The sequence below is a fragment of the Dendrobates tinctorius genome, unplaced genomic scaffold (genome assembly GCF_039654945.1).
Source record: "Dendrobates tinctorius isolate UK_male_01 unplaced genomic scaffold, ASM3965494v1 ptg000099l, whole genome shotgun sequence".
Lineage (NCBI taxonomy): Eukaryota > Metazoa > Chordata > Amphibia > Anura > Dendrobatidae > Dendrobates > Dendrobates tinctorius.
Genome location: NW_027361767.1, coordinates 1279735 through 1293830, shown reverse-complemented (window position 1 = coordinate 1293830; position 14096 = coordinate 1279735). Strand labels below are relative to the sequence as shown.

Here is a 14096-nt window from a genome sequence, read left to right as displayed (position 1 = left end):
TGTAGTGAGGTGTACTACAGATGTGGAAGCAGCGATGTCACTGTATGAATAGACAGCAGGTGTAGAGAGGTGTACTACAGATGTGGAAGCAGCGATGTCACTGTATGAATAGACAGCAGGTGTAGTGAGGTGTACTACAGATGTGGAAGCGGCGATGTCACTGTATGAATAGACAGCAGGTGTAGTGAGGTGTACTACAGATGTGGAAGCAGCGATGTCACTGTATGAATAGACAGCAGGTGTAGTGAGGTGTACTACAGATGTGGAAGCAGTGATGTTCCTGGCAGAAGAAGAAAGGGTTTCACGCAGAAGATCAGGAGAACATAAAAAAGATTTAGATAGACATGTCAAGAGTGAGGGATGGGGTGAGTTTGAGTGCACAACCTCTGACATGCAGCAGGTAATGTTTATGCATTAGGTTATAAATTACAAACCAACCGGGTTCTGCGATGCAATTGTAGATGGAGGAGATTGCAGCAGGAATTTGTGCGTGGGGTTGGGGTTAGGGTTGTATTAGGTATGGGGGGAGGTGGGGTGTAGTTGGCATGGAGACACAGACCAGTTTCATGGATGGACACATGAGATTCATAGTGCATTTTGGATGAGTTTTTTTTTGCCGGGGGCCAATATATCAGAGGGATAGAGAGAGACATGAAAAAGACAAGACAGAAATACAGTGATCATTACAGTAGAGAGGGAGCCCCACAGGGCACTGCTCCACCCACTCAGAGCACCGCACCACTGGCACTGCTCCACCCACTCAGAGCACCGCACCACTGGCACTGGTCCACCCACTCAGAGCACCTCACCACTGGCACTGCTCCACCGGCACTGCTCCACCCACTCAGAGCACCGCCCCACAGGGCACTACTCCACCCACTCAGAGCACCACCCCACAGGGCACTGCTACACCCACTCAGCACCACACCACTGGCACTGCTCCACCCACTCAGAGCACCGCACCACATTACACTGCTCCATCCACTCAGAGCATCACCCCACATCGCACTTCTACACCCACTCAGAGCACCGCCCCATAGAGCACTGCTCCACCCACTCAGAGCACCGCACCACATTGCACTGCTCCACCCACTCAGAGCACCGCACCACATTGCACTGCTCCACCCACTCAGAGCAGCACCCCACAGAGCACTGCTCCACTCACTCGAAGCACCGCCCCACAGGGCACTGCTCCACCCACTCAGAGCATCGCACCACAGGGCACTGCTCCACCCACTCAGAGCACAACCCCTGGCACTGCTCCACCCACTCAGAGCACCACACCACAGGGCACTGCTCCACCCACTCAGAGCACTTCCTCACAGGGCACTGCTCCACCCCCCACTCAGAGCACCGCCCCACAGGGCACTGCTCCACCCACTCAGAGCACCGCACCACTGGCACAAGCCAATACACCACTCACGCAAAGCACAGAAACAATGAAAAGCCCCCTCTATACCAGGCAACGAGACATCTACGGGATATTTAAGGCCCAATGAATGTTAGTTTTTACAGCATCTGTTCTATCATGTGAGACTAAGTGTCCAAAAGAGCAACTACAGTCCTCCATGGCGCCTCCATCAAGGTAATGTATGCTCTTGTTGAAGCAACGCTCTATATTCCTACATAATACAGCATTCGATGAAGCAAGTCACACATAAAGGCACACAAGCACAGTACAACACTACAGCAGTCCTTGTATACTCTGTATTCTAGATCTACACAACATGTATTAATAATATGGCAATATTTATGTATGAAGGTGAAAGAGATTCCATATTTTGAGGTGTCTTATTATCTAACCCTATAAATATTTTTCCAATTATCACTATATTAGCAGTGGTGGGAACAGAAAACTCCTTTATATGTGGAAACTACACTGCTCAGCACTGAAAGAAGGAAAAATCATGGAAGTATGAAAATCACAGGATGAATAGCCATGTTAACGATCTGCATATAATGAAAAAATAGAAACAAAATTTTCAAAATATCTCAATTTATACAATATGGAGTATGAGTGCCACGTGCAAACCTCCCCGCATTTACAGCCAAGGCTACTATCAATGGGGTATTTAATGGTCATCTGAGGAACGTTTTGCTGCTCTGAATGCACTTTGGAAAATTATCAAGAACCACTGCTGGCAGTGCCTTATGATGTTTTGTATAGGCACTGTTTGATGCCTTAAGTATGCTATGTGACATCCAATTTCCCTTGCAGTACAAAATGGATCAATCATGGAACCAGTGGTACAGTCATTTTTGCAAAGTGTCCCAGGTGCCGGTTTTCAACATGAAAATGCCAGGATGCATGTTGCTGAACCTACTTTGAGCAGCTGCCGTGACAGTTAAATGTGCTATTATGGCCTGCAGCATCTTCAGATTTGTCTCTGATCTAGCACATCTGGGACGTCATTGGTAGGAGATTACACAGGAGCTGCCAGATGTGGATTTTGATGATTTGCCTAAGTGCATTCAGCAGCAGAACCTTCCTCAGACGATCATTAATAACCTCACTGATGGCAGCCGAGGCTGGAAGTGCCGGGATGTCTCCATACTGAATAAATCGATGATTTGCAGATCATTAGCATGTCTTTCCAACCTGTTATTTGCAGAATTCCATAACTTATTCAGCAATATTGAGGAGTGTAGGATTAATTGTGCTAAAGATTTTTTCCTTCCATCCTAATACAATGGCTTTTTGTACGCAGACGAACAGCTCAGGCCTCCTGTTTTATTTGATTTTGATGTATTGCCTACCATAGCTTGTCTTTCTCCTATTTGATAACTCGGACTCCCCATAGAAGACTCCTAGAGACAGTCACACAATTCATCACTAGGTAAACCTGCACCACTCACACTCATGTGCTCTTCTCAATAGAAGACAGACTTAGATAAACTTGTCATCTGTATTACTCTGCATAGTGACTCTCAGGGGTGCTCACAGAACCACTGCAGAGAGAACTAATTTCTATACTTTATGGGAACTTACCCAGAACTCTGTAACTACGATATCTGTAATGCTTCCAAGTACAGTCACAAAATCAAAGATATTCCAAGCATCTCGGAAATAGTTCTACAACAAAGAGAAAACAAAGACCAGACTGTGAGTATTAGACTAAAGGGAATCTACTTTAAGGTCTTTGCTATGTGATCCGAGAGCAGCAAGACGTACGACAGAGACCCTGATTCCAGTCATGTGTCACTTACTAGGCTGCTTGCTGCATTATTAATAAAATCACTGTAGATACTAGTTTTCTGAATGCTGAACTCTAGACTTGTAACCACAACCACACCAGTGGTTCGTAGCTTTCTGCGTACACTGGCAATTTTCTGCCTATGCACAATCAGTGGTGGGCACAATGTTATACAAAACAGGAGGACTACATGGCTTGAGACAACTAGTCCTCCAGTGATAATCTCCTACTGACCACATTTAATTGAAACTGCCCAGTATGTGACACATTTTATAATCAGGGTCTCTGCCACTACATTATGCTGCTCTCAGATTAAATAACAAAAACCTGCTGACAGATTCCCTTTAAGATTTTACATGGTGATTAAGACTTGCCCGCCACTTTCCTCCCCCATAGGAAATGTTTAGGATGCCATAAACCCTAAAAAAATACCAATAGATCTATGGTAATTGGGCCCCTGGCGAATTGTCCCCAGTCTGCGTAACATGGATAAATTAGATTACAATATGATTGCAACATGTAAACAGCACTGTGCAATAAATGGTATTAAACTGTAAATATAAAAGTGTATTTAATACTCAATATATGGAATCCAGCACTCTAAAAAAGGGCTATATTTTATTGAAATCAAGAACTAGTGTACCAAATAAATTGACGCTTTTTTTAGAGTGCCGGATTCCATATATTTTGTCTCGTAAGGGTTGTGACTCTATCCGTGCACCTCTTATTCGCTAAGGAGAGGCGTTCTTCTTCCTTTGTATGTGATACTCACCAGAGCCCCAAAAGCCATGATCTTCAGCAGGCACTCCAGAGAGAAGAGAGATGTGAAGACGATATTAAATGTTTTCAGGACTTGTTCATACGTGTTGGAATAGCCATGAAACTACAAGAGAAAAATAGTGTATGGTATGTGTAAGACTGGCCATAAGCAGGTAGTAAGGCTGACACCATGAACGGTTTCAACCGTAAGTCTCTAATATACACTTCCAAACAACTGAAAAAAGCAAATCTGTTCTGACAGTCAAAAACGTAACTGTTCTGTTGTGGGCCTGTGTGTTGTACATATTCGTCTCTGTGTTGTGTGATCACATACATGTTTGTTGGTGTTTTTCATCATGTTCTTATGTATGGCCTATAAGCCTCCTTACCCTGGCAACTCAGGTATGTCACTCTCCATAAGGCCGGGGTCAGACTTGCGAGAAACTCGGACGAGTCTCACACATCAATACCCGGCACTGCCGCCGGCACTCGGATCAGAGTGTTCAGCTGCACAGAATTACATGCGACTGAACGCTCCGATCCGAGTGCCGGCGGCAGTGCCGGGTATTGATGTGTGAGACTCGTCCGAGTTTCTTGCAAGACCCCAGCCTGAGGAGAAACATTACTCCTTATGCCCCAGTCAAAGGCCTCTCATACAGCCATATCAGATCTCAAGCTTTGCACTGAGGAGGTAAAACACTCTGAAACACGTGTCTGCAAACAGAGATCCTGGTTTGGCTTTTATCCGAAGTTAAATGGCAAGGCTCGTTAAAGGGTCAATATTGACTACTTCCAAAAGGTGGCGCTGGAGTTTAAGTCCTCTTCCTCTCTGAAGAGACAATTTGCATATTAAATTTCCTAGAGAAGCATTGCATGGCTTACCCTCCTTACCCTGGCATGTCACTCTCCATAAGAAGCAGCATGTGGTTATGACGTATCTCAAAGTTTGTATATCAAGTTTGTATAAAAAAAAAAAAAGCACAAATCTATTATTCTGGACATATTAAATTTCTTCTTACCTTCATCATCAGCACAATGGTGTTCAGGGCGATCAGAGCCATAATCGTATACTCAAAAGGGGGCGACACCACAAATTGCCACATTCGATACTGAAAGCTTTGCTTGTTTTGTGGCATATGGCGGGTTAGCGGCTTGGCACTTATAGCAAAATCAATACAAGCTCTCTGTAAAATGAAAATAAAAAGTTTAAAACATATAAAGACCTTATACACACGTATGATACAGATCCATAACTCCCAGAGACTACACTGCCATATTGAAGAATTTTTAAAACATATTTTGCATCAACCTGTGAAATACTCCATCAAGTGACATACCGGTATATTACCCAGGTATTTTAATCTGTATTTCACCTAGGTGAGACTACAGTACCTATCACCAGGTCAAAAGTATGCAGTTTTTTCTCATTGCTGCTCTCATGAGTATTCAGCTCTTTTCTTTTTTTAATGTGCCTTCTTGTTCTAGGGATATGGGCTTTTTTATTTGGTGCAAATTATTATGTTTTTTGCAAGTAGGTGTGGCTCGCAGGATCCTCGGGGGCGTGTCTCTCAGCTGCTCTGTATACTTAACCCCGTGAGCCACACCTTTTTAGAAAAAAAAACAACATATAAATGAGCACTAAATAAAGAGGCCCACATGTCTGGAACGGAATGGCGGATTTAAAAGAAATAAAAAATTAAAAAATACTAAAGGGAAGAGGGAAAATGGGCACTTTTGTAATATAATGTATCTTCTGTAATGTAGACCTGTGGTGACTACATGGGTATATAACTACGGCTGGTTTAGGTCTATAAAATGAAACATTCTTCTTCAGGGCTCATGCATTTGCCAACGTTACATTACCATGTCTGGCTCACACTGTGTGATACTTCTGAGCAGCAGTGAAGGTGGCTGGACCACCACAATGCAGATGTAGGACCTTTATTAAAAAATGACTACTGGCTACAAGAGCTTAGATATGTACCTCATTCTTTTCCAGACTGTATTCCTCCATCATTTTATCCCCCTGTTCCTGGAAAGTAATGATAATCAAGGCTACGAAAATGTTGACAAAGAAAAAAGGGAAAACTACAAAATATACAACATAAAATATGGACATCTCCATGCGGAATCCGGGCCTGGGTCCTTGGTCTTCATAGGTGGCATCCACAGAGTGCCTGAGTACACTGCAGAAATAATGGGGTAAGTAGACAACAGTAAGAGGAATATATGGTTTCAAAAAGACATTTTACATATATACATGCACATTCTACCATGTCCAGCCCAAACGTGAGAACTGGGGCATCTAGGGTATGGAAATGACAATGATAACATGCTCAGTATTTGACCAGAAGGTTATAGATGTGCGGATTAAATAAATGGATGTGGTGTCCAAGCCTCCTATTGATGATGACACCTCCCCATCTATGATCAATACCCACAAAAATATTTGGATGATTGTGATTGTCCAGTTGACTCTTATATGTTATACTTTGGACGAGTCCTTTCTATTAGGAGGATCCCTCAGTGAGAAACTGACTATAAGGCGACATAAGAAGCTAATGCTCATTTTTCCTTGCAGTGGTTTTACATTTTATCACTTGTTGCACTAAATCAGATCTGAACTTCAAACCAGAACTGGTCCACAATAACTGGCCAAGGTCCGATCCTTTATTTATTATTATCTCCAACATGTGTGCTAACTTAACTCCCACTACAGACATTTAATCAAAGCAAATGACGATACCAAAAAAACAAAGGAACAGAACCCGGCCATGAGATGTAGAGGTCTAAGCAGCGTTGATCCCTGAGCGACGGATCTGTGCTATCACATTAGTCATAACACACATTGATTCCTAGACATTGTAAAATAGTAAGCCTAAAAAACACCTGACCTATAGACCGACCACATGCAATTAGACACATGCATAAAAACACATTTTCTTACTCTGGCCAACCCTCCCCTGTAGACACAGTGAAGAGGGTGAGCAAGGCCCACAGTACATTGTCATAGTGGAATGCCCATTTCTTCCATTCACGCTTCTGGGCTTTGACTACATTCTTCTCATATACCAGATACTCTCCTCTAGAAAGACAGACACGGAAAAAATAATTCTTCATAAATAAAATAAATTGCTATTGCAATACTCAAGTCCATAATATGCTCTTAAAATATATTTTTGCCAAATAAAATGTAGAAATCATCACTGCAGGCCGTACACTGGGTTCCAAATTGTTATGAAATTTGGATGTAAGTGTCAAAAAGATGTAATTTTTGGTTTTTCACATAAAATCATGGATGGTTTTTGTTTTAAGGCTCCTAGAATCACTCAAATCAATCTCAAACAATTAGTTTGCCAGGTGAGCCCACTTACAGGAAAACTACTTAAGAAGGACGTTCCACATTATTAAGCAGCCACAGGTTTAAAGAAATACGGGAAAGAAAAAGGGTGTCTGTGCTGCCAAAACACATCAAATAATGCAATGTCTTGTATAAGGTATGAAAACATTAGATATTTCACGAAAATGGAAGCCTGATCATCGTACTTTGAAGAGATTTGTAGCTGATACAGAGCACAGACGGTTCGTGCAGATGAAGGCATAATGAGGATGGTTTCGGCCTGACAAATTCATCAGATCAAAAGAGCAGCTGCAAAGCAACAAACAGGTATTTGAAGCTGCTGGTCCCACAAACCTCAAGTTGTAGGATTTTCCAGAGGCTTGAAGTTGTGCATAAACAAACTATTTGGCCACCCAGAAACAGTGCTCAAAAGCAGAAATGGTTGCAGCGGCCCAGACAGACGAAGCTGTTTGCAGCGATACACGTGAGCCTGCCCTGCCTCGTCTGTCTCCTCTCTTTGCTACCATGCTTATAGTAACTTGATACCTTGCTGCCACTCTCTGGCTCCTATGGATATGTCACTCCAAGGTGTATTGCAGCCAGTTTTGTAGGGCATGTGCCGCTCTTATAGCGTTTGTGCTCTGCACATGTTCAGGTCTTATTGGCTTGATTATAAGAGCCCATCACGACTCATCCCTCTTGAAACTTTATTGTTTCCCTTGGGGACACCCGATATCTACACTGCTATCTCTTACACTGTTTGCTAATATGGCAGCCTTATATACCTGACTCTACCAGATGTTATTTTATTGTGTCTCTCGGGATTAGCCATATTTTGTTATACCTTGTTGTGATGTGTCCATTTGAATATTCTGTGCAGCACGCCTACTGGAAACATGTAGGAGGCTTAATATACAACTCTCATGAGCGCATTATCCACTGCGTTTCATATTGTTATTGTATCGCGTCATTTATGTGGATATTTCACATTGTTATACACAGGGGTGCGGTCTGTTTTTGTCTTTTTTATGTGTAATTTTATATGATTTTACTTATTGTGTATGCAGACCAAAAGTTTGGACACACCTTCTCATTCAAAGAGTTTTCTTTATTTTCATGACTATGAAAATTGTAGATTCACTCTGAAGGCATCAAAACTATGAATTAGCACATGTGGAATTATATAATTAACAAAAAAGTGTGAAACAACTGAAAATATGTCTTATATTCTAGGTTCTTCAAAGTAGCCACCTTTTGCTTTGATTACTGCTTTGCACACTCTTGGCATTCTCTTGATGAGCTTCAAGAGGTAGTCACCGGAAATGGTTTTCACTTCACAGGTGTGCCCTGTCAGGTTTAACAAGTGGGATTTCTTGCCTTATAAATGGGGTTGGAACCATCAGTTGTGTTGTGCAGAAGTCTGGTGGATACACAGCTGATAGTCCTACTGAATGGCAAGAAAAAAGCAGCTAAGTAAAGAAAAACGAGTGGCCATCATTACTTAAAGAAATGAAGGTCAGTCAGTCCAAAAAATTGGAAAAACTTTGAAAGTGTCCCCAAGTGCACTGTCAAAAACCATCAAGCGCTACAAAGAAACTGGCTCACATGAGGACTGCCCCAGGAAAGGAAGACCAAGAGTCACCTCTGCTGCGGAGGATAAGTTCATACGAGTCACCTCAGAAATCGCAGGATAACAGCAGCTCAGATTAGAGACCAGGTCAATGCCACACAGAGTTCTAGCAGCAGACACATCTCTACAACAACTGTTAAGAGGAGACTTTGTCAGCAGGCCTTCATGGTAAAACATCTGCTAGGAAACCACTGCTAAGGACAGACAACAAGAAGAAGAGACTTGTTTGGGCTAAAGAACACAAGGAATGGACATTAGACCAATGGAAATCTGTGCTTTGGTCTGATGAGTCCAAATTTGAGATCTTTGGTTCCAACCACCGTGTCTTTGTGCGACGCAGTAAAGGTGAATGGATGGACTCTACATGCCTGGTTCCCACTGTGAAGCATGGTGGAGGAGGTGTGATGGTGTGGGGGTGCTTTGCTGGTGACACTGTTGGGGATTTATTCAAAATTGAAGAAATACTGAACCAGCATGGCTACCATAGCATCTTGCAGCAGCATGCTATTCCATCCGGTTTGCGTTTAGTTGGACCATAATTTATTTTTCAACAGGACAATGACCCCAAACACACCTCCAGGCTGTGTAAGGGCTATTTGACCAAGAAGGAGAGTGATGGGGTGCTACGCCAGATGACCTGGCCTCCACAGATACCATACCTGAACCCAATCGAGATGGTTTGGGGTGAACTAGACCGCAGAGTGAAGGCCAAAGGGCCAACAAGTGCTAAGCATCTCTGGGAACTCCTTCAAGACTGTTGGAAGACCATTTCCGGTGACTACCTCTTGAAGCTCATCAAGAGAATGCCAAGAGTGTGCAAAGCAGTAATCAAAGCAAAAGGTGGCTACTTTGAAGAACCTAGAATATAAGACATATTTTCAGTTGTTTCACACTTTTTTATTAATTATATAATTCCACATGTGTTAATTCATAGTTTTGATGCCTTCAGAATGAATCTACAATTTTCATTGTCATGAAAATAAAGAAAACTCTTTGAATGAGAAGGTGTGTCCAAACTTTTGGTCTGTACTGTATGTGTTAATAAAAACGTATTCCTATGGTTCATCAGGTGTGCATGTCCTATCTCTATTGGTGCTTTCTCCTCTTTTTATCCCTATCAAACACATTCTATACAGGACTTAGCACCCATGCATATTTTGTTTCCGTCTATTGCTATATAGTGCACCCTATCTATCATACATAGCAAATTCAACAAATGACCATTTTCAGTTCTTTACAACCTATAGAATGTTTGGAAACTGTTATGCAGGATCATTTAGAACATGGCATTTTCAGTTTTGAAAAAAATACTGTTATCATTGAGAGGTTGGTCCAATAAATTAGGATTTATCCTCTAATTATAGAAGATTTTAACATTATATTGACTCATTTGCATCGATCATTCAGGAAAATCATAGAAAAATAACATTTGTATAATAACTTGGAAGGCGGTGTATGTATTCATTTTTGAAGATGTTATTTGAATTACCAGCAGCACATTCTTAATATCATAGGTTTTTTTTTAGTAGTCACTCACCTGCAGTCTCTCTGAAACTCCTTTGATTCATCTGTACAGTAAAAAAACTTTCCCTTGAAAAGCTGGACCGCCACAACAGCGAAGATAAACATGAAGAGCATGTAAACAATGAGGATATTCAGGACGTTCTTCAGGGAGTTCACTACGCAGTCGAAAACAGCCTAAAGAGTGAGAGACAACGGCAGCATTAGGTCAGTTTAAGGTAAGAAACTAATTAGGAAGTTAATATTAGTGCTGGTATCTTGATATATGTAAATATATATATAAGTATACACACACAGACAGATAAATAGATAGATAGACATACATATATAAGTTTATATAACAAATTCCCAGATTTTAGGAAAATAGTGAAGAAAAAAAAATAAAATTTTGCCCAGTCCGCTATGTGTATATACACATACATTTATATATAATATGCATATACTCATATCCTAGCACTGGAGGTATTAGTTAGATGCACCTGCCAAGCTTTACACTAGAAGCAGCGCCTGTGTTCCCCAGGGGTGTCAGTCTGCTAGATGTAGCACAGTCGAATGTGCTGAAGCTGGTGAGTATTCAGCCAAAATGTGAGCTGAGAGAGAGACGTGTCGGAGTCTCTTTCTGAATGGAGACTGCATGGGTTAGCTAGGAAAGCTGAGCAGTCTGTGTGTTGGAACTGCAGAGAAACTTATAGAAGCTGCAGCCTGTTCAGTGTGAACTGTACCCAGAGTTGAACACTTCTGTTTGGTGATGGAAGCTGCTGGAGCTCAGACTGAAGGGGATACCGAGACTGGTCTTATCACATCTCTTCTGTGTAAGAAGTCTGCACAAGGAGAGAGGACTGTAGTCTGTTCAGGTGAGCCTGCACTTACATACAGGCCTGCTAAACAAACTGTTTACCTAATTGCTTTGATACGTTTGTGCCCAGAAGAGGCTGTTTTTGTTTTAGTTTTTGAATTCGCTAGAGTTTTATGAAAATCAATAAAACTGCACCTGTTTGGACCAAACTGCATTGCCTGTTTGAACGCTACCTAATGCCTACTTGAGAGCGTCAATCCCTACACTATGTTACCAGAATATATATACCACTTGGAAGCCATAGCTTGCAAAATAATGTTACCATACAGTGCTCACACAATACTGCTCTTAAATAATACTGCCATATAATGCCTAAAGGTGCCTATATACAGAGTCCAAATATTACCATATATATTTAGGGTTCATATTTATTATAAATTACCCAAATATTGCTACCAAACACAGAGCTTGTATAAAATATCGGCATAATGTGCCCAAATAAGTTCCGCATAACAATGATAGATAGATACTTTACAAACAGTATCACAGTTCTCCCTATTATTAGGTAAAGTTCTCACTGAAAACAAACACTTCCTGAAAACAGGAGCCGACTGTAGACTGATTAGCATCCAGTTACTGCTGGAAGTCTGTTCATCAGGGGCGCACTGTAGGAAATGGTGGCCCTAGGCACATGGCCAGTTTGCCATTCCCAAATGTAATGCCATGAGTGTGTGACGCCAACCTGGGAGATCTGGGGGTCGAAGATCACTACGTATTGTGAATTGCAGATCTTCCATGGAGCCCCTTTGTTTCTGAAGAGGTTAACGACCCTTTCTATGCAGGTCAGAAACATACAGCTCCATTTTAACTGCTTCTGATCTGGTCATTAACTCTTCCTATAAAACCTGGCCTGACCCTCTCTGTCTTGCCAGTGAAAGCTCTACTTTATTGCTCTTAGGAGATGCTGTACTGAATAAGAGTTTGTTGTTGCTATTGGAGATTTGTCTTCCTGTGCTGTGTACTAAAGCTAATTAGTTGAAGTTTGGAGTTGGAGCTGTGGTGATCTGTAGTTTGCTGTAGTACTGGTCCCTTTTCCCATTTAGTTTATTCCTCCCTGTCCCTATCTTCCTGCCTATTGTTGGTGAGTGTTCTTGTATGATAGAAGTTCTCTGTTATCCCTGTTTTGTCTTTGTGTCTGGTTTACCTTTCATTTCTCTCCCATGCCTCATGGGGTGGGGAAGGGACAGATTAGGGTTTTTACCGGAGTACAGTATGGTCGGAGACTCAGGCCTTTCCACCTTTAAGAGTACCCACGGGACAGGGATAGTTAGGGTCCCAGCTCCAGGGACAGTGTGAGGCTCTCATTCCTTAATGAAGTCCGTCACAGTGTGACATGTAACTCCTGAGCTCATCACTCAAGTACTTATTTAGAGAAACATGGCATCTGTGGTGACAAGTCCAGCATCTTCATGAGAGATGACCACTATATTTTTCCATCATTGTCAGCATGCTTCATTGATGAATTATATAATTTGACATCATCTGATTTTAGGCGGAGTTATACACGTGGTACTAACCTTCAGTTTGGGCAGTCGCTTAATGGTTTTCAGAGGCCTCAAGACACGGAGAACACGCAGAGATTTGATGGTGCTAATGTCCTTTCCTTTACTCCCACCTCTGTTGTGAGACCAAAAAAAGAAGAGGAAAACGAGAAGAGGAGGAAGAGGCAGAAGTAGTCAGGAGGAGGATGTTAGGAAGAAAGTGAAGAAGAGGTTTACCAAGAAAGGAGAATTAACATTACAGAAAGAAAGAAAATTAAGAAGCAAAGAAGAAAGACAGAACCGTCGAGGAAGAAGCCAGAGACAGAGATGAGCATGGGACATGACCGTGCATGGTAGAGAAAAATGAAACATAGTCATAAAACATGCAGGCAGACCAGATATAAATATAAAAGAGTAGAAATTTTAGATTGAGCAGAGATATTAAAGATAAGAAAATTAGATGGAAAGGAAAGAAGAGAAAAAGAAAAATAAGAGAGAACTGTTAGTGGAGCTGGGTATTGGAAACTCCTAGGTGCTTACATGTCAAATGCCCTGGAGAATTTACCATCTGTCCTAAGATCACACCCTCCCCTTTGAGATTTGCATTCATAGCACTAAATGAAATGCGGAAATCCCTAAGTGTCACAATTGCGGTGGATCCTCGAATCCCACATGGTCCTCACTAGCACACTGTACAGACAGTGTCTGATGCCACTGAGGAGCTGTCAGGAGATGACTGTGCGCCTGTCACAATGCACCCAGGGACTGGATGGGCCCAAATTACTGTACACTGTAAGGTGGAGATGTGCGGGCAAAAGTGGTGAAGAAGACAGAGAAGAGAAAGACTGAGGACAAATGGACATTACCGCTGGTTACTCCTAAAGGAGGCAGCCGGTGTTGGAAGAGAGGGAATTAATCACACACACATGAGACAAATACAAGACACAACAAACACCTTCAAAAAACAAATGTATTTCAACACTATGACGATAACCACCCATTCCAGCCAGTGCCGAGATCGTTTTTTTCTCATGCCCTTCAAACCCAAGCCTCCTTTCACTGATAGTGAGCAATTAATGTCACATGGATATATTATGTGCACATTAATTGTGAGAAAATGTGTCAAAAAAAACTCAGACGACTCATCAGCGAGAACTCTTGTAGGCGTGGTTCACACAGTGCAGATTAGCACTGTAGCCTAAAGAATAAGCTAATATATTTCCTGTCCTGGCACAGGCCAAAGACGAGAGGCATAAAATGCTAATCCAAAATAATTTTCACATATATTTACATCATTCCTTGCTAGAAATCTCCA

General features: G+C 42.0%; 1 protein-coding gene across 6 annotated transcripts in view; it reads right to left on the bottom strand.

The window, feature by feature from the left end:
- Nucleotides 1-14096, bottom strand: part of CACNA1A (calcium voltage-gated channel subunit alpha1 A) — a 469601-nt gene that overhangs the window by 154584 nt on the left and 300921 nt on the right. For all 6 annotated transcript variants that reach the window (XM_073587384.1, XM_073587383.1, XM_073587379.1 and 3 more), the window contains exons 25-31: nucleotides 12818-12917; nucleotides 10461-10621; nucleotides 6901-7038; nucleotides 5938-6139; nucleotides 4973-5137; nucleotides 3967-4077; nucleotides 2990-3073 (exon numbers count right to left, since the gene is read on the bottom strand). In XM_073587384.1, the coding sequence (XP_073443485.1) occupies nucleotides 2990-3073; nucleotides 3967-4077; nucleotides 4973-5137; nucleotides 5938-6139; nucleotides 6901-7038; nucleotides 10461-10621; nucleotides 12818-12917 (961 nt within the window). The remainder of the gene's footprint in view (nucleotides 1-2989; nucleotides 3074-3966; nucleotides 4078-4972; nucleotides 5138-5937; nucleotides 6140-6900; nucleotides 7039-10460; nucleotides 10622-12817; nucleotides 12918-14096) is intronic.